We start from the raw sequence: 24,663 nt of genomic DNA, 5'->3' as shown, positions 1-24,663 counted from the left end.
GAGTGCATCCTGTGTAGGCCATAAAGCAGTCTTCAGGGACTCTGATGCTGGACAGGGAGAAAGCAACAGCTCCTTCCCAAGTCCCTGTCATCTGTGCAGCTGTAAATGGTCTCCCTTCTCTCTGGTACTTGTGTGGGGGTCCCCACTCTGGTGGTTCCAGAAGACTGCTGCCTTTCCCGACCACAGATGCTTTATTTTTACCTAGGGTAAGGTTCTCAGGCAGGTAAAGTTGTCCTATGCCATGGTTGACCTAAGTGCCTGACATTTCACACTTGGAGAAACTGAGGCCCATGGTTGATCAGATTTTCTGATGGTGTACTATCCTGAGTAAGCCCCTGTGAACTCTGTCCTCCTGTGGCTGGGTTGGGGCAATGGGTCATTTGTAGCCTGCTCATGGGTCCTTTGTCATGCTGTGTCCATATCCCCTCCAAACTGCCATCTCTGTAACAGTGCACCTGTCGCCATCAGCCACTGCTCTGCAATTAACAGTCTCACATCCAGGTATGCCACACCCCCTACCCCTGCATGAAACTGCTCTCTGGCTTCCTGCGGCTAGAGCTCAACAGTTAGTGAATGCTGACCCTCAGGCCTGGCTCCTAAGCGGTTTTGCTTAACCTTCCTCTCAATCCTCAAGTTCAGGCTGGTGTTTAGTCCTCTGTTGTGGTCAGTTTTCGTGGTCACACATCTGCCAAAACCGGCTCGGGTGTCCTCTAACAAACCCCTTAAAAGTCTCTTCTACCACCTCGCCTCATGGGGGTTTCTGTTGAAGCAAGGGGACTTTTAGTGTTCCAGTCAATCCCAAAGCGAGTCTCCATGTGTTCTTACCACATTTCTCTCAGGGTAGGGAGAAACAGTTGTTGCCATGAAAACTAGCATGTTCTTGTGTCCCCACTGAAAGGGGCACCCTCAGTTGGAAAGAAAGTCAATGGCCGCTCGCACAGAGCGGTTGGTGCTGACATCCACAGCAGTGACCTTTATCTCGGTATCGCCAAACTGCATGGCAGCGCGGATCTCACGACGGTTGGGGGACGTGCCTGTGTTTTCCCGGCAGCCTTCAGGTTCAAGCTCCAGGCTGAGTGCGCCACACTTGCGCACACCAGGGTCAGTGATGAAGCGTGCATCCTCCGCGGCGCAGCAGTACAGATTGATGAGCACACGCCTCTGGCCCGGGCGCGCCGGGCAGTAGCTGCGCCGCACCTCCTCTCCCAGGGCCACCGACTGCTCTGCGGCTACGAAGCGCTCAAAGACATCAGTGCACCAGCGGCGCCCATCCCGAACCAGCAGTTTCTCAGGTGGGTGGTGGCCAGGCACAAAGCGGTTGAGCACGCCTACGCCATAAGTGAGAGGCGAGCGGCGCACCCGCACCACACCAGGTGCCTGGCCAAAGAGCACTGCTCCCTTGAGGATGGTGAGACCCACGTCGTGCGGGACCACAACGCGCAGGCCACGGGTGCCCAGCGCTGTCTGTACCGCATGCTGCAGCACAGCTGACTCTGCAAAGCCGCCCACCAGAAATAGCAACTTGACACCCTGCACCTCAGGCCTAGCCAGCAACATCTCTGCAGGGCAGGGGCAGGGTTAGGGTGGGGTTCGGGAAGAGAGAAGGGGACAGAGAGTCAGTCACTAAGGGTCACCATTTCATGGTAAGTGGCTCTTTTACTGCCCCCACCAGTACTCTTTGGGGGATTTGGTTTTTTGAGACAGGGTTATCTGTGTAGCTTTGGAGGCTGTCCTGGAACTCACAGAGACCCACCTGTCTCTGCCTCCCGGGTGCTGGGATTAAAGGTGTTCGCCACCATGCCCAGCCCCATCAGCACTCTAAAATCCAGGCATTCCATAGGAAACAGCTCTTGCACGGGAGGCTCCTCACTGATCCCTCACTGATCCTGCCAGACCCAAACACCCTACCTTTGCTACCATCCCGTTAAGTGTAAAGAATCAAGACTGCATTTATCCTCTTCAGGGCAGCGAGCCCACTCTATACACTGTCGGCTCACTTAGTCCCCTTCACAAAATGGGGAAACAGAGTCACCAGGCCTTCTTTAACCTGGAAGGGCTATGAACAATTCCTTAACCACCGTGTGTTGTTTGCTCCAGGTATTACGGACAGTTCTGGGTTTCATCCCAAGGTAAGGATGTACGGTAGCTTACAGGCATAGATGAGAGGGATTATTTCTGACCCCGAGTCTGAGGATGAGTGGGGCGTCTAGGCACTCACCTATGTGTTGGATGATCCCACTGACTGTGGGCTGAAACAGCTCATTCATAGCCTCACAGGACATCCGGAGCATCCCCTGTGAGGACCACTTCACAAAGTTCACACTGTAGGAGGTGAAGGAGACAAGTCGGGGCTCAGCACAGTAAGGGGGTCCTCCCATTGTATATAAAGAGTGGTCACCTGCCCTTATCCCCAGCCTGACTCTGCTGTCTGCCCTGCTCATTCAGGAGGTCACAAACCTTTATATCAGTGTAGCAGAGCCAAGAGCATTGAGAACAGGGTAGGGCAGGGAGAAGATAAAACTTGCAACCTCTGTCCCTTATGACATCTGCTTTGGACTGCCAATTCCTGACTGCTGGTGGACCTGCCCCACCACCCAGTCCCCACACCCCACCTCCTGTCACTGCCTCCGCTGGCCTGGTGTGTATGTGTGGAACTGACCAGGCCTCTGTCGCTAGGCCCTGGAGTCCACGACTCTCCCTTGCAAGGGCAGGCCACATTAGCAAAGGCTGCCTGAGCCCTGACCCTGGGCACACCTGCTCCTGCGCAGGGCAGTCTCAACGTTGTGGCCTCGTTGCTTGCGGTAGAAATCAATGAAAGAGAAGGGAAGGGAAATGTTGAGTGCTCCTGCACGGTGCGGGCCTGCAGTGCGCTTGCGGGCCTCGAAGGCAATGGTTAGATCCACCCAAGCTGCTGGCCGTTGCCTTTTGAATTTAGCAATGAAGTCCTCTCCGAATATGCGGCAGAGCAGCTGCTCAAAGGCCAGGTCCACCCCCACCGCACCATAAGGGCCGCCTGCAGTAGGTAGGAGACAGAGAGGGTGTCATTGCCAGGTAGGCCACCAGGGGACGACAGAAGGCCCTGTGCGAGCTGGGTGGCAAGGGTACTGGTTGGTCTACTCGCCAGAAGCCTTGTAGAGCTCCTTGAGGGTGCCATGAGGTTGCTCCAGCTGGTGTACGGTCAGGTCCACAGTGCCACCCCCACAGTCTGCCACCATGTAGCGGTCTCCTGCACCGGCCAATACAGGTACCATTAAAGGGCTGTCTCTCACCTTTACTCTTGTACCTCCCACCCCCAGCCCCCAGCCCAGCCTTGGGGGACAACATGGAAGGGGGGGAGGTGAAGGGCTTCATCTGAGGCTACCAAACAAGGACGAGTGTGGAAGGGGCATGACTTGAGGCTTGAACATGGACCAGGATCTCCTGGAGTAAGGAGTTAGGTAGGGGTGCAGATGGGGTGTAGGTGGCTGAGGGAAGAGGCAGGCTCCACAGATGGCCCTCCCCCATTCCTGCAGGTTCTCCGCATGCTCTGAGGCGTTCCTTCATTCCCCGTTGTCTCACCTTCCTGCAGCTCCGCCCACAGCTCTCCTACGCCAGACTCCACCAGGAACGTTCGGCTGTGGCGAGACCTCCGCAACTGCTCCCGGGCTGGGGTAGGGCACAGCAGGACAGTGAGGTTAGGAGCTACCACTCTCAATCCTCCTCCTCACCAAGGCTGTCCCAGGCACTTCAGCAACACTGATCCCAATCCTAGGCTCTGGAAGCAGCTAGAAGCACTTCTGGATATGGGACTTCTTGACCCAGAGGAAGACCCAAGAGGCCTTGAAAGTATCTGGGGGGAGGACTTGGGGCCTCTCTCGCCCAGGGAGATCACATTTAGGAGGATGACCAAAATGGACTAGAATTGTTCTTGGCCTCAGTGCCTGGGTCAGGCTGCAAGAGCTTTGGCTGCTGAGAGGGCAGGGTGGGTAACAGCTGATAGAGTTTTAGGAAAAGCTTCTCAAGAGGAGGCTGGGGCTCAGCTCGCTCCCTTGTTCGTGTCCACTGAGGACCTGCCCCCAGGCAGTCTCTCTCCCTGACCCTCAGACTCAGCTTCCCTGGTCAAGGTGAGACTGTCCCCAATCTGGGGTTCTGGAACCAGGGCTGTGTACCCCTCACACCGAACTCCACCAGGGATCCTGGGTTCCCTCAGAGTGCTGACTCCCCATTTCCATCGTAGACACAGATAAACTTCCAACCTTTCAAGGGCATCGAACCCAGCGCTAGCTCACCATGGCGAAAGCTGGAGTCAATGGACCTGCGCTCACCCAGGCGCCCGCCACCTACGGTCCGGCTACTCAGGTCCATGAGCTGGTGCAGGCGAAGCTTTCGACAGTAGACAGAGGCAGCCTCAGGCTCCAGGGCGATGAGGAGTTTTTCTGCATCCTCACGAGACACCAGACCAGCCTGGGGATAGGTGGTCTGTCATGTAAGATGGTACCCTGGTTTTTCTCCTACCACACACCATCCATGCTAGGCCTGTCAGGCCCCTTCATGCTACACACAGTTGAAGCTGCCTCACCGCCACTGTGTGGTCAGGCTAGTGAGGGTCAGGGCCAAGGAGCCAGACGTTTACTGAGCAGAAAAAAATGGCATGGCCGCAGCAAGTTTCTCATCCCCGGGTGCAGAGCTGGCTAACTTAAGTGCTGGTTGTGGTGTTGCTGAGGAAGCTGAGGAATTCTGGGGGTGGGAGCAGAGGACTGCAGGGTGGGGCACTGCCCAGCTCACCAGGCTCCTGTCAGATACTGGCCATAGGCTGCCCCACTCCCAGGAGAACTTTGTTCCCAGAGAATCTGCTATAGCAGGAAGGAAGTAGTGAAATTCCAGGCACCATGGGGGGGGGGGTAAGGGAGAAACACTCAAAATCTGCCATTTCCTGCAGCAGGACAAAGGTCTCTCTAGGGAGTTTAGGGTTCACGGGATTCCATGCATTCTGATGAGGTTAGGAAGAGGGAGACAGGTAGGATGGAGGCTTCCTGCCCTGGGCCATCAGGGAGCAAGGTGGGAGAAAGCAGGGCAGGTAAATGGCAGGCATGTTTGTTCTGTCTGGGGACATGTGATCCCTACAGAGCGGCTCACTGTGCTCAAAGTCAGCTCCCTTTAGGGACGAGCATCGGCACCCACAGTCCTTTCATCAGACCCACAGGTAAAGGCATATTGGTATCTCTAAGGAGGCAGAAGGCAGGGTTGAGATACCTTTGGATGTTCTAGGGTCTGTTCCTCAAGGTCCCAGGGGCAGAGCCAACCAACCCGTCTTGCTCTGTGAGGCCTCTCTGTCCCCAGTGGAGAGGGTAGTGTCTGAACCCCATATTCTCTGTGATAGGAAGGCAGCTCCCTTTGTAGCTCTAAATAGTCCTTTTCACCTGGGAAGAGCCTACGATGCCTGGAGCAGGAGTGGAGGTGTGCGAAAGTTCGCTGAGGACCACAGTTGCTGTCTCTGGCCTCTGCCTGCTCCTGCCTTAGACATTTGTCCACCTCATGCGGACAAGCGTCCCTTCCACCCCACCAGCAAGCAATGGCAGGCAGCTATGGACCCTTGCCTCACCGTGGCCAATTCAGTGCCACAATCCTCCCTCTGGGGCTTCCTGTAGAACAGGGTTGAAGCTAGACTCCAGCAAGATTGCATCCTTGTGTATCACTCTCTGGTCCTCCGCCCTCTTTATCCTGAGAGCCCATCTTCAACAGACTATATACACAATACTCCCCTTCTTGGGCTCCGCTTCTCAGGAACTTGACAGGACACCATCCATGATGGCCTATGCCTGTGTCCAGCTGCCCTTGTTCTTGCAGACCCACTCCCTCTCTAGGGGACAACAGCTTCCCAAAATCCCAACAAGGGTGTTATCTTCACACAGTGGTTTCTGTGGTCCCCAGGGCTGAAGAGTGGCTGAGGTGTGCACCCACAGGGCCATCCTGGGGTCAGCCACAGTTCCACCTGCACATTCTCACCAGGTAGGCAGCCTCCCTCATGAACTGCTTAGCTGGCTGTTTCCAGATGGCAGGCACTGTCAGCACCCAGCGCACTGCGTCTTTCTCCAGCATGCGCGGGCTCTGCTCTCTCAGCTCCTGCAGTAGGGGAGGACCGTGAGGTGACAGCTGGCCCGAAGCATTTTCAGACCCTTCTGAGAGCAGGGAGGACTCATCAAGTCACAGTCAGGGCCTCCCAGCTTGGGAAGATCTGTTGCTGGAGTGAAAAGTGATTTTCACCCGGCTGGCCCAAGTACAAGTCCTGACAGACAGGACAGGGGACTGGAGACGGACTGGACTGTCCCCATTGGGTCGCAGAGTGGGATGAGGGGAGAGGAAGGGGATGGAAGGGGTAGGGGGTTTCTGTCCCCGTCGGTGGGTTGGGAAGAGCAGCACACCTGAAGGGCGTGCTCCTTGAAGAAGCGGAGAGCGTGGGCAAACACCTCCAGGGCCAGCATCTGCTTCCCATTCACGGCCTCCAGCTGGGTCTTCAAGGTAAGATCCTGGCAGAGACACAGGGCCACTCTGCAAGCGTGCCCCAAGTCCCATGGCTTCCTCCCATCAGCTGTGCCCCAGCCGTCCTCTGGTCCTGCCCCTCCATCCTCTAACCATTGACGTCAAGCCCACCGCTAGGCTTGCCCACTTCTGTTCTGCCCATTATCCCCCCTTGGGCTCCTAGTTAGGCTGCTCCTTTAGTCTTTAGCTCTGTCCTGCACTCCACTAACACCACCCGCTCCCTTCTCGGATCCACCCCCCTGGTGGAAGCCTGGCCACAGTGTCTCACGGTGGCACTGTGAATCTTCATCTTAAACTTCTCAAAGTACAGCCAGTCCCGAGCCTCCTCAGGGTCTAGGTCGTGGTAATAGTCACGGGCGGTGTAGCCAAAACTGTGAAAGACACCCTCTGGGGTCAGCAGCAGACAAGTAGGGGTCTTCTGGTTGGCCACGCCTGGGTCTCCCCCCTCCCATTTCCTGTGGAGACAAAAGCAGTCAGGGGAGCCAGAGGCAACGTTCCTACAGTTGGGTGCTGGCTCAGGGGCTAGTTGTGTGACCATGACCATGAGCACACAACTTCCTGAGCTTCCAATTTTCCCCCTCATAGGTAAGATGAAAATAATGGAACTGGGAGTGGTGACTGTAACCCCAGCATTCAGGAGGCTGAGGTGGGATGATTGCCAACCTGACCTACAGAGTGAGACCGTCTCTCAAGCACTGCCCCCACAGAATAATGAGAGTACATATCTCTTAGGATTTCATTTACATCCCCCTATAAATGCTCCCCATGGGATCCTCTCTATCCAAGGGGCCCTGAGAGACCTCTGGGTAGGCTGTCTCATTTGACCTCTCCTCTGTATTATTGTCAACAATGGCGAGCTATTATTCCATGTGGCTGACCACCTGATATGTTTTCCCGGGACCCTAGCAGAAGCCATCTCTAGCCAGTCACTGTACTTCTCAAGGTTGTTTTCCAAGGCCAAATTACTTCAAGTTCTTTCATGATTCCTTCCTTTGTTCCCTCCCTCCCTCCTTCCCTCCCTTTCTCCCTCCCTCCCTCTGTCCCTCTCTTTCTGTTATTTTTAGAGCCTAGGCTGGGCATGGTGGCACCTATAACCCTGTCACTAGGGGGACAGGGTGAGGAGTAGGAATGAGTAGATCTCCAGAGTTCCAAGGCCAGCTAGTCTAGCCAATCAGTGAGCTCTGGGTCCAGTGAGGCCCTGTCTCAATAAAAGAAGATGGAGAGTGACAGAGGAAGATGCTTGCTGACCTCTGGCCTTAATATGCATGCACACATGCACAAACACACACACACATACATGTACACACTTAAAAAATTAAGACATACACCCCAAAATTAAGCCCTGGGTTGGGGATATAAGTCAAGAATACTTGTAGAGTATGCTCATGGCCCTGGGCTTGATGTTCAGCACTGCAAATAAATAAATGAAGCCCAGCATTCCTGTAGTGGATATGAGGACTCCAAATAAGGCTGAAGCTCAGACCTGAAGTCTGGTCTCTAGCCTTTTGTCTCAGTGAGGAGTCCTAGAGATGCAAGGGGCTCTGATAAGACCCTGCCCCGTGATTATTTCTAAGACCAGGCCCATCCCAGGGTTCGAGGTACCTCCCCCACCCCATCTCCCAGTCCAGCTGGCCTCACCTCATCATGTGGATGGCCTCAGGGTCACTAGCAAAGCTGAAGGCATAACCACTGGATGTGGTCCCAAAGTCGATGGCTACAACCACAGAGAAGGAGGCCTGCTGTGGAGCACGGGCCTCTGGCTTCTGCAAGTCCAAGACCAAAGTCAGCCAGCAGCTAAGAGGAGCTCCCTCCCTTCACTGCCTGTGGCCCAAAGCAGCTTTGTCCCAGTCCCATTGGCCTGGTTTTACACGCTCTCCCTCTGACCTGAGACCTGGCCATTCCACCTGCTTGGACAGGCCAAGGCTTCTCAGGCAGCCATGGCTGTTTGGGGTTACAATCACTGCTGTCTAGCTTAGTTCATCTGACTGCTGCCCAGACTCCCTCCACCCAGCTCCAACTTGCACCATTGTCATACTCTGCTATTAGGCTCACCCCAGCTGGGAGCTATTTGGCTTTTCTGGTCTGTTTTCTAGTACACAGATGTGCACACTTTACCTCTTGATTTTGTAACACGAACCAGATACTGGTTTTGTAGAAGAGAGAAGGGGCCCCAACGTAGGTGCGGAATTGTCCCTACTTCTCCCAGGCTAGGCCTGGGTTCCCTGAGAACAAGAGGGACTCCAAACTGGATGACCAGGACAAAGCCATATGGGGTAGGTAACCCAGGAAAGCCGTGAGGACAGAGGCTATGTCTTGGAAACTTCAACTGTGCAGTTTCTAAATTTTTAAAAATAGATCAATTTATTTAATGTATATGAGTGCTCTATCTGCATATACACCTTTATGCCAGAAGAGGGCATCAGCTCACACTATAGATGGGTGTGAGCCACCATGTGGGTGCTGGAAATTGAACTCAGGACCTCTAGAAGAGCAGCCAGTGTTCTTAACCTCTGAGCCTCCTCTCCAGCCCTCTAAATATTTTTAAACAATATACTTCTCCCTGAGATGGGACTCAGAGTATGTCAGGGCTCTGACTGGCAGGAGCAGTGCTCTGAGGACCTAGAAAAGTCACAGGCCTGCCTAAGCAGGTCAGTCACAGGGGCGCCCAGGAGTCATCCTGCTACAGGGAGCAGTGGGAGTGAGTTACCTGGAGCTTCTGGCTTCAGTAGAATTGGTACACCTACAGTCCCAGGCCGTGGGGGCACATGACTAGCTTGCCAGGGGCAGGAGGCCTGGTGGCATGCCTGTACACCTGTCTTCAGTCCAGTCCCTGCCAGAGCCCTGCCAGGGACTACCCTCCTCTATACCACCCAGGTCACCTCCCACCCAAATTCCCAATCAGGGCTCACTGGAGACTGTGAAGGTGTGAGGGGCGCGATGCCACAGCTTTCCTGGGTCCTCGGAGAGCCGGGGGGGGGCTGGGCACGGGGGATCTCTCGGGGCTGGAGCCTGTGGAGGAGAGAGGCCACATCACCCTGGAACAACCTGGGAAGCAGCAGCCCAGGCCTCGCACAAGCCTCCACCTGCTCCCCTGAGCCTGACTGAGGCGGAGGGCCACTTGTGAGGGAAGGGAGACAGGAGGGAGTAGGAAGGGCATGCATGATGCAGGCTGGGGTCTAAGCACCTGCCTGGACCAGTCAGATGCACCTGCCCCTGGATGGTGACTTGTATGCATCACCCGGGCACAGTTCCCTTTAAGCTCACACAGGAGGCTAGAAGGAGGCAGAGAAGCATTTTGTAGCAGAAGGGCAGTCTAGAGATGGTAGGTAGGAGCGATGGGTAGACAGGCTCCTGTGGCAGGGGGGGGGGGGGGGACTGCAGATGCAAGTGGCTGTGATGTTGACATAAGGCCCATGTTGGGCTCAAGGTTCTAATCGGAACTTGAAGTTCTCCCATTCCCAATGGGCACAGACAGGACCAGAAGGGGAAGGCAGCACCGGCCCCCAGCCGGGCTCTGTGTCTGGGGATGTCCTCAGCACTAGGAATGCTGATCACCTGTTCCAGCACACATGCATACACTCAAGTTAGCATTGGGGCAGAGGGGCCACTGAAATCTTCCTGAAGGTCCCGGCCTGGGATGACTTAAGGGTCTAGGAAACAGAGCAACCTTCAGGAGGGCCCCAGGCATGGCTTGAATTGGACACCTGTGGGACAGGAAGCATTAAAATCACTAGTCACCATCACACTAAGGTTTGCTAAGGGTCATCCGAGGGGGTGGCACTGAGACCCTGACACCGGTGGATGGGGCTAGGGAGGCTGATAAGAGAAGGAGTATGGAATGTGGCGTGAAGGCCTGTGTCAGCAGGTCGGCCGGCTGTACTCTGGGCCAGGGCTGGCTGCACTCCCTCAGCTTGTCAGTGATCCTTGACGGTGGCCCTGTGATAACCCAGGGAATGTATGTGAGGGTCTGTAGGAAGTGCCTGGGCACAGCTGCAGTGTGTCTGGGTACCAGAAGAACAGGCTCAGGGCAGCTACAGATCAAGTCCCCTTCCCTGGGCTTCCAGGATGGACTAGGCCCTGCTACCAGCTCTAATGTGAAAGGCAGTTGCTGTGGCTGGAGCCTGGGAAGGGAGGCAGGAAGGAAGGGCCCGGCCCACCAGGGCTTTGTGAATGGACTTCCTGAGGAGTGTCCCTCCTGCCTGCTGGCCTCCCACCCTGCAGAGCGCACAAAGCCTACACTCAGATGAAAGCAGATGGGTTGAGTCCAGTGCCCACCTGCAGACCACAAAGACCACAAGGTCCTATGCACAGGGACCCACCTGTATACTCACATACTTGCACAGAGCATATGCAAGTCCTTTGCACACAGACCAGTACATGTACACACACAGGGGTCTCTGAACAGATACTTTCTATATACAGACCATCCCTGCACACACATGAACAGGTGTGCGTCACACACACACACACACACACACACACACACACACACGCACAGAGTGTAGAATTTACAGAATGGCTCTTCTCAGGAACTTGTGCTGAGAGAGGCAATTGGGAGCAGTGACTAGTCTCCATGCCAAGGCAAGTGGGGTGTTGGGCAGGGAGAGGCAGTAGAGGTCTTACTGATATACAGCCCTTGAAGGCCCATTTCCGGAACAGTCAGCATCCTTGCAGTCTCTGTAGCTGTCAACAAGAACAGACAAGCAAAATGAGACTTACTTATTCTTTGCTCTTTCCCTGAATGCTACTCATGCTATTTCTTTACTACGATCCAGAGCCATTTGCTGCTAATCCCTGACATCATGCTATTTCACCTACAAACTCCTCCGTGTGTCTCTCTTGGAGATAGAGATGTCGCCACACTCCGAAAACCACGATCACAACTCTGTTAGCATGTCTAACCAAATCCCTTCATCTAGAGCTAGTTTCCACGGGCCTGGCTTGCTCCAAAAATGGTCTTTGTGCTGTGGGAACCACGCCCCTCCTCAGTGTTTTCTGGCACTCACTTTGTGCCAAGTATTGATCATATTTCTATTGTCTTCTGGGGTGTGTATGCCTTTATAACATGCGTGTGTCTAGTGTCCAAGGAGGGTGACGGATCCCTTGGATCTGGGGTTACAGAGAGCTGCCACGTGGGTGCCGGGAGACCAGGTCCTCTGGAGGAGCAGCCAGGGCCCCTCACAGCTGAGCCAGTTCTGCAGCCCCACAGTGCGGGTCCTTACACTGTCCCCTTGAGATCCTGCTTCACTTGTGACCCTATTCTACATAAGAAATTTCCATGCAATCCAGGGTGTATAACTATATCAAATAGGAATATAAATATTTATTCGTATAAGTCATAGAAATTTATTTTTAAAACAATTCTAATATATGTATATATAATTTTCCCACTTACTAAAGACAGAAGAAAACTTGAATAGTAAATTTTACATAAAAAATGAAACCTTAGCTAGGTATGGTGGCTCATGCCTCTACTTCCAGCACTTGGAAGGTGGAGACAGCAGGATCAGGAATTCAAGGTAAATTGTGACTACATATCAAGGGGAGGGTAGGTAGTCTAGGATACACGTGACCCTACTTCAAGAAAACCAACAAGCAAATAAATGGATATTGACTGAATATTTGATATTACAGAATGTAAAGCATCTTCAACATTTGTGAGAGTTGACGGATATTTTGATTTTCTAGTGCCTGAGCTGAGAGTGCTGCTTCACATAAATACACAGAACAAAATGACAGATGTGTGTCTAGGGCCATTTCAGAAACTGCAGGAAATCCTGTTTTAACTCAAGTAAGAATTCATTTAATGTTTTAAAAAATGTAATTCAACTCAGCAACTCAAACAATAGTCTTTAAAATCAAACATCTTCATGGCTGAAGAGATGGTTCAGTGATTAAGAGCTCTCTTCTGGAGGAACAGGGTTCAATTCCCAGCACCTACACAGCAGTTCACAACCATCTGTAACTCCAGTTCCAAGGGATCCGATGCCCTTTTCTGCTCTGTAGAGGCACCAAGCATGAAAGTGATGCACAGACACACATGCAGGCAAACATCCATAAACATAAAATAAATAAAAATAAACAGTCTGTAATTAAACCAACACGTTCCTATAAGGAGTCATATAAGAGTTACATAGTTTTGTATGTACAGTAAAAACACTCAGTTCCTTACACAGAAGAGTCTCGAATCTGAGCTGAGGTGTTTCTGCCAGTTTCTGTTGATATCTCGTGGCAGATCAGCATGCGCAGTGCAAAGGGAGCGTGTTGTGTGCTCAGAACCACGGCTGCTGTGGGGCCACACAAGCGGGAAAGGGCTAGCGCTTCCAGGGACAACTGCATTTATTCAGTTTATTTTGATTTTGAAGTAATTTTTGGTCACTGAACATTCGGCAAATTTATTGTTGCCAGATTTCCATCTTACCTGTTCAGTCAGGTGTCCTCATAATGGGATCACTAGCCGTGGTTTAGGAAATGGTGGTCTGTGTCTGTTGTAGGGACTCAGGTGACCATGATCAAACCAGCATGAAAGTAAGTTGGAGGGTGCCAAGCTACTGAGGATGTGAAGATGGCATCGGTGTGGGGGAGCTGGGCCGGGCCCTCCTTTAGACTTGGTTTTATGCGAAGGGCAACAGAAAGTCTTCAAGGTTTGGAAGTTGCAGGGTGGGGTGAAGCATGACCGCATCTGCGCTTTGATGCTGGTTTTGTGAGGGAGTGCATTGCTGGAGAGCGATATGAAAGCGGGAATCAGCTGGGCTGCTTCCCAGGCTACGGCCGATGGTGAGCTGTGCACCTCAGACACACTGGGGTCATTTCAGAGGCAGCGGTGTGAATCAGCAGAGCCTGTTAAGTGGGCCTCAGGAGGAATCGTTTCTGACTTAGGCTGCGGGACGGGAGGGAAGCTAGAGAACACTAGACACAAGGCAGGCCGGCAGCAGGAATCGGCAGAGTGTGGATACAGTTTCACACCGGGGTCAAAACCCAGCAAGCAATCACATATGTAGTCTGGAGATGGGGGAGTCCCTGAGTCGGACATTAGAGTCATTGTCGTGGGAGCCTGGGAAGAGGTAGACTGGGAGGGAAGGGAGGAGAAAGGACATTTAAAAGCCAGGCAGGTGGAAGTGGGCTGACTAAGAACCCTCCTTTGTGTCCATGACAACCCAGCAAGAGAAGTGGGTGAAACTGGGTGATTTTAAGAAGTCCTTAGACAGAGGGGCTAGACACATAGCTCAACAGTTAAGAGCATTTGCTGTGTCTGCAGAGGACCTGAGTTCTGTTCCCAGCACCTACACAGTGACTCACAACCATCTCCAACTCCAGTTCCAGGGGAGCCAAGCCCTCCTCTGACCTCTGTGGGCACCGGACACACACGTGGTGCACAGATAGGCATGCAGGTAAAACAGTCATACAAATAAAATTTACATTTTTTTTCGAGACAGGGTTTTTCTGTGTAGCTTTGTAGGCCAGGCTGGCCTCAAACTCACAGAGATCCACCTGCCTCTGCCTCCCGAATGCTGGGATTAAAGGCGTGCGCCACCAACACCTGGCTAAAACAACATAGAAGCCCTTAAGATAGCAAATACCTGTCTTACGGTTCCAAGACAGATAAACTCAGGTAAAGCTGAACAAAAGAAGTTTGGTGAGAGGGGTAGATACAAGCACGTGGAGGGAGGAAAGGAAGGTTATATGTCCACGTGTTCTCATTTTAAAACAAATTTAAAATTCCTAATTGTTATTTCATGAGAGGTAAGAAGTTGAATATGGAGGCACACACATCTATGGTGCAGGTATGGTTGTCAGAGGGCAACTTCTGGAAGTCACTTCTCTCCTTCCACCTGTATGTGGATTCCAGGGATCAACCCCAGTCATCCGGTTTGCATGGCAAGTGCTTTTTTTCCCCTCAAGACAGGGTTTCTCTGTGTATCCCTGGCTGTCCTGGAACTTGCTTTGTAGACCAAGCTGGCCTCGAACTCACAGAGATCCACCTGCCTCTCCCTCCCTAGTGCTGGGATTAAAGGAGTGCACCACCACCACCCGTGTTTATACGTTATATTGGAGATCCAGCTTGCTTCTCCAAGTTGATTTATTGGCCCAAACTTAATTATTAATTATTTGTTGTAAACCAAGGATATTTATATTTTTGTTCCTAACGTGGGAGGTATTTGAACTTGAATTTGTGAAGTTCTGGGATCTAAGCTCTAAGCAAATGCCTCTAACTCATCACAAGTTTTGTTATTCAAACTGTAGCCTCAGGGCCTGCAGTGCCGGCATCACTATGCCCCACAGTAGCTTATGAAAATTCAGATTCCATCCATCCCTGACCTGGCTGACTTGGAACTTGCTCTGTAGACCAGGCTGGTCTCGAACTCAGAGATCTTCCCACTTCTGCCTCCCAAGTGCTGGAATTAAAGGTGTGTGCCACTATCGCCTGGCCAGGACTTGTATTTTAATGAGACTCCAAAGTAATTCAGATTCTCCTTACAGTTTAAGTAATAGTCAAGTGTTCTCGCGCTGTGGTCTCCAAAGCATGGGTGCTGCTGCTCTTACCTGTGAGCCTGGCTGCCCCTTTAAACAAAGGTGGAGGCTGCACCTCTCTGTAGCCTGATCAGGAAGTTTTGCTAACAGAACACCGACAGACAGAGCCGGGCAGTGGCACACCCATACACACAAGGATACTCCCTTGATTACACACCATCCGAACACACTCAGCACCAGGGAAAGACAGCCAGGCCCTTGTACATCCAGGGGGCCCCAGTGTGGCCAGCACAATGGAGATTTCTAGACACATATGATCTTGCTTCCACGGCACTGGAGAGAGAGAGTTGGCTGTAGCAGGAGTCAAAATTGGGGAAAGGATGAGGGCTGGCTGTAGCTAAGGGATAATGTTGAAGAAAGGCAAGCAAATAGAGGGGACCTGTAGGAACCCTGGGAGTCAGCGCAGAAGTCGAATTCAGCTAAGAGAGTAAACTAGAGCTGGACACTACAAACTCTCCAGAGCTGACACTGTCTCTTACACAGTGATGTTAACTTGAAAGCAGCCATGGCCAGGAGTATTTACACTGCAGAAATTGGCAAAAACTACAAACCAGGCTTTTCTCTTTCTTAGAGAACTTACTGTATTTACTGACATGCCACTGTATCAAAGCCCACTGCCATATGTATTGAGCATTTCTCTGTCATAGGCTAGAGCTGGGTGCTGAGAACCACTTAGTGAATGATTGCATGGATGGATGGATGGATGGATGGATTTTTCTGGGCCAAGTTTATTGGCTAACAGAAAATAACCTTAAACTTCCAAGAGAAAAAGACTTGAGTTGTCACCCTAAGGCTTAATTCCATGTCACCAGCAGATGCCTACACCTCCTCCAGGGCCCATTGTGGTACCATATAAGAATGTGTCGCCTCTCCATACCTCAGCATAATGGGTGACACTGGGCTTGAAGACCAAGTCCAGCTTCGGAAAGTGCTGGGAAAGGCATGGGGCTGGGTGTATGTGGACAGTGCTCTTTGCTTCTCTATGTGGATTCGACTTTAGTACTGGATCTTCCTGAGAATTTCTATTGCACCTACCCTGAGTTCTTTTTGAAAGAGGTAGGAACTAAAACAAACTGTGGTAAAGGAGTCTCCCCGGATTCCTCAGAGATGGAGGAAAAGGGGCTAGCAGCTTTGCAGGGACACACATGTGCCCAATGTGTCTTCAAGACCTTCCCAGGCTATCATGCATGTGTACCCTAAAACATTTGAGGAGAATGCCGACTCAGGGGCTTAGGATAACGCAGCTCCAACAGCTAGGTCTCGGTGGAAAACAGAGGTGGAAACAGATGGAGGTGGAACCCCATCCCAGGGACTTCTAACTTCCGGGTGGTAACATCGGAGTTTGAGAGTCACTGGGTAGGATAATTTGGTTTACAGAAAGTAACTCCATTTCTGGGATGGAAATTGCATGCAAAATCCAGGCCCGAGCCTGTCTATGGCTGACTCCTCCTCTTCAGGTTCAGCTCTGATTGTTGTTTAATAGGCACGGTCTGTTGTCAGCCACGGGGGACCAGGACAGGGTGTGTCAGTGGGAACTCAGACACTTCCCCAGATCTCACAATAACCTAGAAAAGTTTCCCTGATGGACACAATTCTCCAAGGGTCTCTTCTTGGGTGGGTGATTAGGTGGCTACCTATGATCATCGGAACCCTGCAGGTGTGTGGTGTTGCTGGGTTTCCTTTTTCTGTGTGATGCCCATAAGAACAAAGAACCCGCTCAGATCGTAACAGGTCCCGCACCCTGCCAGCCCTTTATTCCAACAGGACTGTCAGCAGGCTGAAGCTACAGACAATTTCTTCCAAGGGTCAGATCAGAAATGGCACCCAAAGGGCTGCCCCACCCTGTCCTTGGAAGATGACTTCGAGGAGAGGGAACCAGAAAAAGGCTGTAGAGTAAGTAGGCTGCTGTATAGCTAGGGGTGACAGAAATGGCCACCGGTGTCCCGATCTCTGCCTCAGCTTTGCTTTTCACATATGTAGCATCCCTTTGGGTACTCATCATGGGAATTATTAGTTCACAATCTCTGTCCCGCCAAAACCTAAAGTCTCTCACCCCTGCCCACTGTCCCCAGTGAAGTTTTTCACTTTCCATGGCTCCATCTGCTCAAGGCAGCCTGAGTAAGCGTTTCCCCCTTTCTCCACGGGACAGATATACCCCACAGACATAGCTCCTCCAACCCTGGAGAAGTCCAGACCCCACCCAACTTGGATCCCCACCCTGGCTTCGTTGACAGAAACCTAAGGTCTCCGGCATACTGACACCCTGGCTACCCAGATGCTTTCCCGCATCCCTGGACCTCAGCGACTGGAGCCTCATGAGGCACCTCTTGACACACAAATATTCAACCCCCAGTCTCACTTCTAGCCCAGGCAGCAGGTCCCCACAACTGGTTAAGCGAGCAGGCCCCAGGTCACAGCGGCTCCGCTATCAGCACCAACCCCACTCCCCATGCACGGGGTTGGGTCGTTCCAGATCAAGCCTCCGGTGGAGGTCCCACAGCCTCAGGTAGGAGCCAAAGCTCAGTTGTCCCCCCCGCCCCCCCCCCCGACCCGGGTCAGCGGGCCTGCCTCCTAGAGGAGCTTGCAGATTTGCTCCCACCCAGATCGCGACTTCACGGGCTTACAGTCCCAGACAGGAGCCTCAGCGCCTCCCTGGGGAGCCCATAGGCCCTTCCCCAGCTCACCTCCGCCCTGCGGACAGTTCCACTGGGTCTGGCCGCCTGGATGCTGGTTCAGAACCTGCGGCAAGTCTGCTGTGGCCCTCGACGTACACCAGGCCTGCCCTTCTCTGCACCCTCCCCCAGGCCGGATGGCAGCCCTCACCGCCCAGATGTGTGAGCGGGGCGGGGCCTGCCTGCGCGGAGCTCAGCCGAGGGGCCCAACCCGGTCCAGCGTCCCCAGCCCCTCCCAGCTTCTAACAGCACACGGGCCAGCGGCGCCTCCCCTGCTCGGAGGGCTGCCCAGGGGGGTGGGATGGGAGAAGGTAGAGGGGGAGGAGCAGGGTAGGAGGAGAATTCCAGACTTTCCTAGGCCTTCTGCAGCTCCCATTTCCCCAGCTGCCCACCCTGGGCTTGGGCTTTGGCATCGGCTGTCTAGAGTCTAGTCCCCTATGGAGGGTGACCCTATTTCAGATCTCTGAAGTCTCCACTCTTTCTTCAACACTTTTCCTAGCTGGTGTCTCCAAAGGGCGTTTGGAAGTGGGGGTGAAGGCAGAACCTAGGTCTCCAGAGTGGGACCTCAGGCTTGGCTAGACACCATTCATTCTGCCTCAGTGGTGAGAAATCCTCAACCTTTCAAATGGAACTCAGTTTTCTTGCATCCACCCAGGACCTCTCGGTGATGCCAGGACCTGGCTTCTCCATCAGAAGCCAGTAGGGGAAGCCATGGGTGGTTGTCAGGTGTTTGCTGGAGCTCTGTCCTGAGCTGACTTACCCTGCCCTGCATTCCCAGTATCCCCCAGGGCCTCTGCTCTCCATACCTGTGACTGCTCCCTCAGACCCAGAGGACAAGAGGAATGACTTTTGTTTGCCATCCTGCCCTTTGCAAGGCCATTTTCCCTCCTGGTCTGCCCTGCCCTGCCTCCATCACTGCCCAGAGAAAGAAAATGCTACCTTCCTTAGGGCTTGTTGCCCTTACTGTCCCAGAGAGCTTTGTAACTGAGGTCAGGGCCGGAACTCTGTGTGCGTGTGTGTGTGTGTGTGTGTGTGTGTGTGTGTGTGTGTGTGTGTGTGTGTGTAAGGTATCCAGTAATCAGTTTTCCCTGCTTGCCTGCGGATGCATCTGTGCAGTATGAATGTGTGACACTGTATCTTGTGTCTCTGTGTATTTGTCTGTTAGGACATGCGTGACAAGATTCTTTTGCAGAGGCCTCCAGCCAGTTTGAATCTCCTTAAATATTAATGTTCACCTTTTGCCCTAACGCTGCCTACTGCTCTGCTATGTCATGGGTACCAGGAGCAAGGAGCTCTGCTATGCCGTCCAAACTCTGGGAGCTTTCTGAGCAGACACAACACCCATAGTAAAATACAAGGGCTTGGTTTCTCCTAAAGGCCTGGAGAAGGGAGGAGTAATGGTAAAGGGGCCATATCCAGGGCTGGCTCGGGTGAAGCAAATGTTGGGAAGCTCAGAACGTCTGTGCCTGAAGGACATGAGAAGTGTTGGAGGCTGGGCCTGGGAAGGACAGTTAGGGACGCTAGCCAAGGGTAGAGCATGCTTTGAACCATGGGATCTCCTTTGGTTTTGGCAGAACCAAGGAGACTGATGGATTGATGGCCCGATGGGCAGGATTTCCATGTTTGTGACAGCCCACCAGATACACATTGGAAGAGTAGGACTGGAAGAGAGGGCCTCCCCTGGAAGGGAAGAGGCCCAGAGAAGGGCCCAAGGGAAGCCTAGGGAAAAACTTGATAAGGAGAGGACACACTCAGAGTAACAGTAATATTTAAGACATGCTGTTCTCCTATCTGAACCCATCCATGCTTAGATCCAAGCCTGGCTTGCTGGCTGTGTTCCAAAGACTGGAGAGTGAGTGCACATGTACACACATGCACACATGTGCACACACACACACACACACACACACACACACACACATACTCGCACACGGGGAAGGGAGGGGAGGGGAAAGAAGGGGAAGGGAGAGCTGGTTTCTTTCACCCGTGGAGCCTGTCCTCTGGACTTCAAAATGTGCTGTGCTTATCTAGGAACCTTACTTGGGCGTTCCAATCCCCCCTCCCTTGTGTGGCAATAAAGCCACACAAGGTATAGTTCAAGGTATAGGCAGGGAGACTGCATCTGAGAAACTATAGGACAACCTCTGCAGGCTGCCTCCCTCTGAGCCTCACTCTTGCCTGAGCCACAGGGTGGGGGCTAGTGGCCCGCTGTATCCCAGTTCAAAAGCCAAGTTGCTCAGATGGTGCCCATTCCTCCTGTTATCAGATCCTGGATACTGGCAGCGAGCAACTCCTGGGACAGAGATTCAGCAATGTCCCTCTCTACCAGATTCCTGAGATGTGAGCTTCCTTCCAGGAATTACTCTGCCTGCTGGGCCGCCCAGATGGACTTCCTCTCTGTGGCCTGTGGTCTCAGGTCTGTACAGGCAGGGTCATTTTCCTCACTGGAAATGGAGTGTGTGAGACCCAGCCTGGCCCCGCCCCCCAGCTGCATAGAAGTCTGTTGATCCGGGGCTTAGCTAACCTTGGTGACTCTTGTTAGTTGGTACCTCCCTCTTCAGAAACAGAAAAGCAGGGGTTCACTTTCCAGCTGCACTCCCTGTTCTCTGTTCCAGATGGCAGCCAGCTCACTAAGACTGGCCTCACTTCCAGAATCTTCACTGGGGCCTCCCACTTGCAGTTCTCCCTAATGGGGCTCCTGCACAGACAGTGGAAGCCTGGAGGACGACTGAGAATTGACCCCATGGAGGGGCAGAAGGGGCTCGGATGGAGGAGGCTGTGCACATAGGGCATGGAGAATGGAGGCACTGGGAACAGGATGGCATCGGCATACTTGGCAGCCAGTGATGGCACCAGTGTGGCTACTCCGCAGGCTTTATGGTCTTTGCCCAGGACTCCAAACCCCACTTATTTGCTTTGGTGTCTTCAGTCTGGAGTTTGCTCTCTCTCTCTCTCTCTCTCTCTCTCTCTCTCTCTCTCTCTCTCTCTCTCTCTCTCTCTCTCTTTCTTGAGACATTTTATTTATACATGTGATACATTCTTAGAAAAAGAACCCCAGGAGTTTTCCCTCTTGTGTTTTCATCTTGCTTCTTCATGGTCCACGGTACCAGCTGGAGATGTCAGTCCAATGCAGACAAACAGGGTAGGAGCAGATCATTCTGTCAATTTCCTAGGTCTTTGAGCTGCACATCAAATCTAGGACGGATCTTGCTATGCTTGTTTAACCTGCCCATGAAGCCCACAAAGATTTCCCAAGTTCTGTTATTGTCTTAGTTAGTATTTTTATTGCAGTGAAGAGACACCATAACATTAAAAAAAAGATTAAAAGAGAGAGGGAGACACCATGACCATGGCAACTCTTAATAAGGAAAACATTTAATTGAGGGGGGCTAGCTTAGGGATTCAGACGTTCAGTCTACTATCATCATGGTGGAGAGCATGGCAGCATGCAGGCAGACGTGGTACTGGAGGAATAGCCAAGAGTCCTACATCTTGCAGGCAACAGGAAGTTGACTGACTCACTGGGTGGTATCCTGAGCATAGGAAATCTCAAGCCTGACCTCATAGTGACACAGTTCCTCCAACAAGGTCATCCCCACTCCACCAAAGCCATCCCTCCTGAATAGTGCCACTCCCTATGAGATCAAACTACCACATTCCACTCCTTGGCCCCCCAAAACTTGTAAGGATATCATAATGCAAAATACATTTAGTACAACTTCAAAAGTCCCCAAAGTCTATCACAGTCTCAACAAACTTTTAAAAGCTCAAAGTTCAAAGTCTCTCTTGAGATTCATGCAATCTCTTAACTGTAATCTCCTATAAAATCAAAATCAAAAGGCAGATCACATACTTCCAACATATAATGGCACAGGATATACATTACCATTCCAAAATGCAGGGAAGGGAGCATAGTGAGGAAATACTGGACCAAAGCAGGACCAAACACCAGCTGGGCCAGTTCCAAACTTGCATCTCCACGCCTGACATCAAAACACTCGTCAGATCTCCAACTCCGTTCAGCTTCGTGGACTGCAGCACACTTCTTTCTCTTGGGCTGGTTCCACTGCCTGTTAGCATCTCTCCTCAGCAGGCATCCCAGAACTCTGGCATCTCTAACATCTGGGGTCTCCAAGGCAACCCAGGCTTCAACTTCACAGTTTCACACATGGCTTTTCTACTAGGCCTCCTTTCAGGGACATCCTGACACATGCCTGGCCTCAGTGACTGCTTTATTCCATAACTCCTTTCTTTTACCACTCTAAAGACAGAACCACCTGGCTGAAACTGCCAAGTTCTGCTGCTTGGCTGGACTGGAACATGGCTCCCTTGTTCAATTACATCTTCACCAGCTTTCTGTCTTTCACTGCCTAAGCTTGGCTGTCGTGAAGCTTGCTCTGTAGACAAGGCTGGCCTCAGACTCGGGGATCCACCAACCTCTGCCTTCTCAGTGCTGGGTCAAAGGTGTGCTTCACCATACCTGGCTATAAGCTTTTCTTTTAGTTTCTTTCCACAAGTTGGGATTTAGCTGGGTAGAATCTTGCCCTGAGGTCACTCCCTTTATTCCATTTCTTATTACATTTATCTCCATAAACATAGGATTTAGCTCCATTCCATTTCCTGGTGCTCTTTTCCTCCTCCAAGTTTACTTTTTGTAATTTACCCTGCTCAGCTTGCTCCTTTTCATGATAACTCTTCACCAAAATATCACAAAATGATCACTAGGCAACATACTAAATTTCTTCTTCTCTGAAACCTCTTGAGTGAGCCTCCCACAGTTCAAATAACTCTTAGCACCACTGTCCTCCATGCTCCTACCCATACTAATGGCCCATCAAACAGTGCTTACAGCATTCTACTGTTTTCTATACCCAAAGCACCAAAGTTCAAATTCCTAAAAATAAGCACATGATCAGGCCTATCACAGCATTACCCCACTTCTGGTACCAATTTTGGTCCTAGTTGTGGTTTTCTATGCTGTGAAGAGACACCATGACCACAGCAACTCTTATAAATAAAACATTTAATTGGGGTGGCTCCCTTACAGTTTAGAGGTTTAGTCCATTATCATCATGATGGGGAGCATGGCAGCACACAGGCAGACATGATGCTAGAGCTTAAGTGCTAAATCTTGCAGGCAACAGGAAGTCAACTGACTTACTGGGCGGTATCCTGAGCATAGGATATCTTAAAGCCCAATCCCACAGTGACACACTTCCTCTAGCAAGACCATATCCGTGCCACCAAAGCCATACCTCCTAATAGTGCCACTCCTATGAGATTATGAGGGCAATTACATTCAAACTACCACAGTTATCACTGGTGATCTCAAATTTGCTAATGTAGCCATGCTTCATCATTACAGTTAGGAACCAGACAATGACTTTGGAGCATGGACTGATAAAGACATGGTGTTTGCCTCTCTTGTCAGCACTGCTGATGCTCTTGAGAGCACTGGTCAGGATACTCATGGGTACCATAGTGATGGTATGGAGAGATGGCAGTACAGCTGGAAGTTTTTCTCTATTTCACCTGGTCCTGCTGGACTAATTTCTCTCCCGCCTGTAGGTCCCCACAGCCACTGATGAAATAATCACTCAGAGGCTAATATTAAATATAATTGTTTGGCCAAGGACTCAAGCGTATTAATGACTAGCTCTCACAATTAAATTAACTCACATTTACTAATCTGTATATCAGCACATGACCATGGCTTACCAGTAATGCTTTGGCACCTTACCCCTTCAGTGGCTACCAGGTATCTCCCTGACTCCACCTTCTTTCTTTCTCTATCTCTGCTTAGATTTCCCACCTAGCTATATTCTGCCCTCTCATAGGCCAAAACAGCTGTATTCATCAACCAGTAAAGGCAACACACATTTGCAGCATCCCGAAGGACATCCCACACCATGGCAGAAAGTGCTATTTGATGTTTTTGCCTTTTAATCTGATCTCTTCAAGGTAGCTTAATTGCACAGTTCCTTCACTCATCCTGGGAAAGAACCATTCCTTGTTAGCTCCTGCCCCCACAGAATGGTCCCTGGGGCTGATGGTGCAAAAAGGAGCAAGATGAAGAAAAAAGGAAATGTTAGGAAAGATGAAATTTCTACCTCAGTCTGGTCAAGTATGAGACATGTTGCCTTCACTCCTATTTTCTTAATGACAGAACTTTCCCTTCCTGCCATGCAAAGGCCATTCCATATAAACAATGTATATTTTTATTTGAGGGTAAGGGTACACTTCTGTAATCTTAGCACTTAGGAGGTGGAGGCAGGAGGGTGGTGAGTTTGAGACCAAGCTGGTCTACATCGTGATACTGTCTCAAAAAAAAAGTGAAGGGGGAGGAGAAAGAGGCTGTATCTCTCAGTTTTTCTTGTTGGTAGTTGTGGCATTGTGACCAAGTCTGGAGAGCAAGATTTAAATAGGTGTTTCATTTCATCATCAGGATACTTCATTGAAATGAATCTGGAATCTTGGCAGGAGGATTGAGGCTTTAACCTCCTAATTAGGACTGTGAGTTTTGCAAGTGACTTGAAGGTAAAATTAATATTGAGTCACTATCTGTCTTAGTTTGTGTGTAGATGGAGTTTTCCTGTCCCAGGAGCCACTTCCAAATTACTACACAGAGATTTATATTAATTGTAAATGCTCGACCAATAACTCAGACTTATTACTAGCTAATTCTTACACTTTAAATTAACATATATTCCTTTCTTTCTTTCTTTTTAGAGACAGGGTTTCTCTGTGTAGCTTTGGAGTCTCTCCTGGCACTTGCTCTGTAGAACAGGCTGGCTTTGAATTCATGGAGATCCACCTGCTTCTGCCTCCCAAGTACTGGGATTAAAGGTGTGCACCACTATTGCCTGGACAGCCCATAATTCTTAGCTACCCTCTACCATGTGACTGGTGGTTTTATGTGTCCTCCAGCATGCCCTGCTCC

The 24,663-nt window shown here is 51.4% G+C and overlaps 1 protein-coding gene and 1 pseudogene across 1 annotated transcript; both read right to left on the bottom strand.

Annotated features, from left to right (window-relative positions):
* Nucleotides 1-172: 172 nt before the first annotated feature.
* On the bottom strand, nucleotides 173-17,867 carry Hspa12b (heat shock protein family A (Hsp70) member 12B). Its single transcript, XM_005068638.4, is given in 14 exon segments — nucleotides 173-1,559; nucleotides 2,219-2,322; nucleotides 2,755-3,013; nucleotides 3,122-3,226; nucleotides 3,559-3,645; nucleotides 4,269-4,443; nucleotides 5,986-6,102; nucleotides 6,402-6,506; nucleotides 6,788-6,974; nucleotides 8,158-8,282; nucleotides 9,429-9,494; nucleotides 9,497-9,528; nucleotides 11,143-11,202; nucleotides 17,736-17,867. Coding segments are annotated over 13 exon segments (2,058 nt in total). The 5' UTR covers nucleotides 11,186-11,202; nucleotides 17,736-17,867; the 3' UTR covers nucleotides 173-906.
* Nucleotides 17,868-20,763: 2,896 nt separating this feature from the next.
* Nucleotides 20,764-24,422, bottom strand: LOC106021030 (annotated as a pseudogene).
* Between the last annotated feature and the right edge of the window lie 241 nt (nucleotides 24,423-24,663).

This window comes from Mesocricetus auratus, unplaced genomic scaffold (assembly GCF_017639785.1).
Source record: "Mesocricetus auratus isolate SY011 unplaced genomic scaffold, BCM_Maur_2.0 Super-Scaffold_100004, whole genome shotgun sequence".
Classification (NCBI taxonomy): domain Eukaryota; kingdom Metazoa; phylum Chordata; class Mammalia; order Rodentia; family Cricetidae; genus Mesocricetus; species Mesocricetus auratus.
The sequence above is the reverse complement of the archived record's forward strand: the minus strand, read 5'-3'. Positions and strand labels throughout refer to the sequence as shown.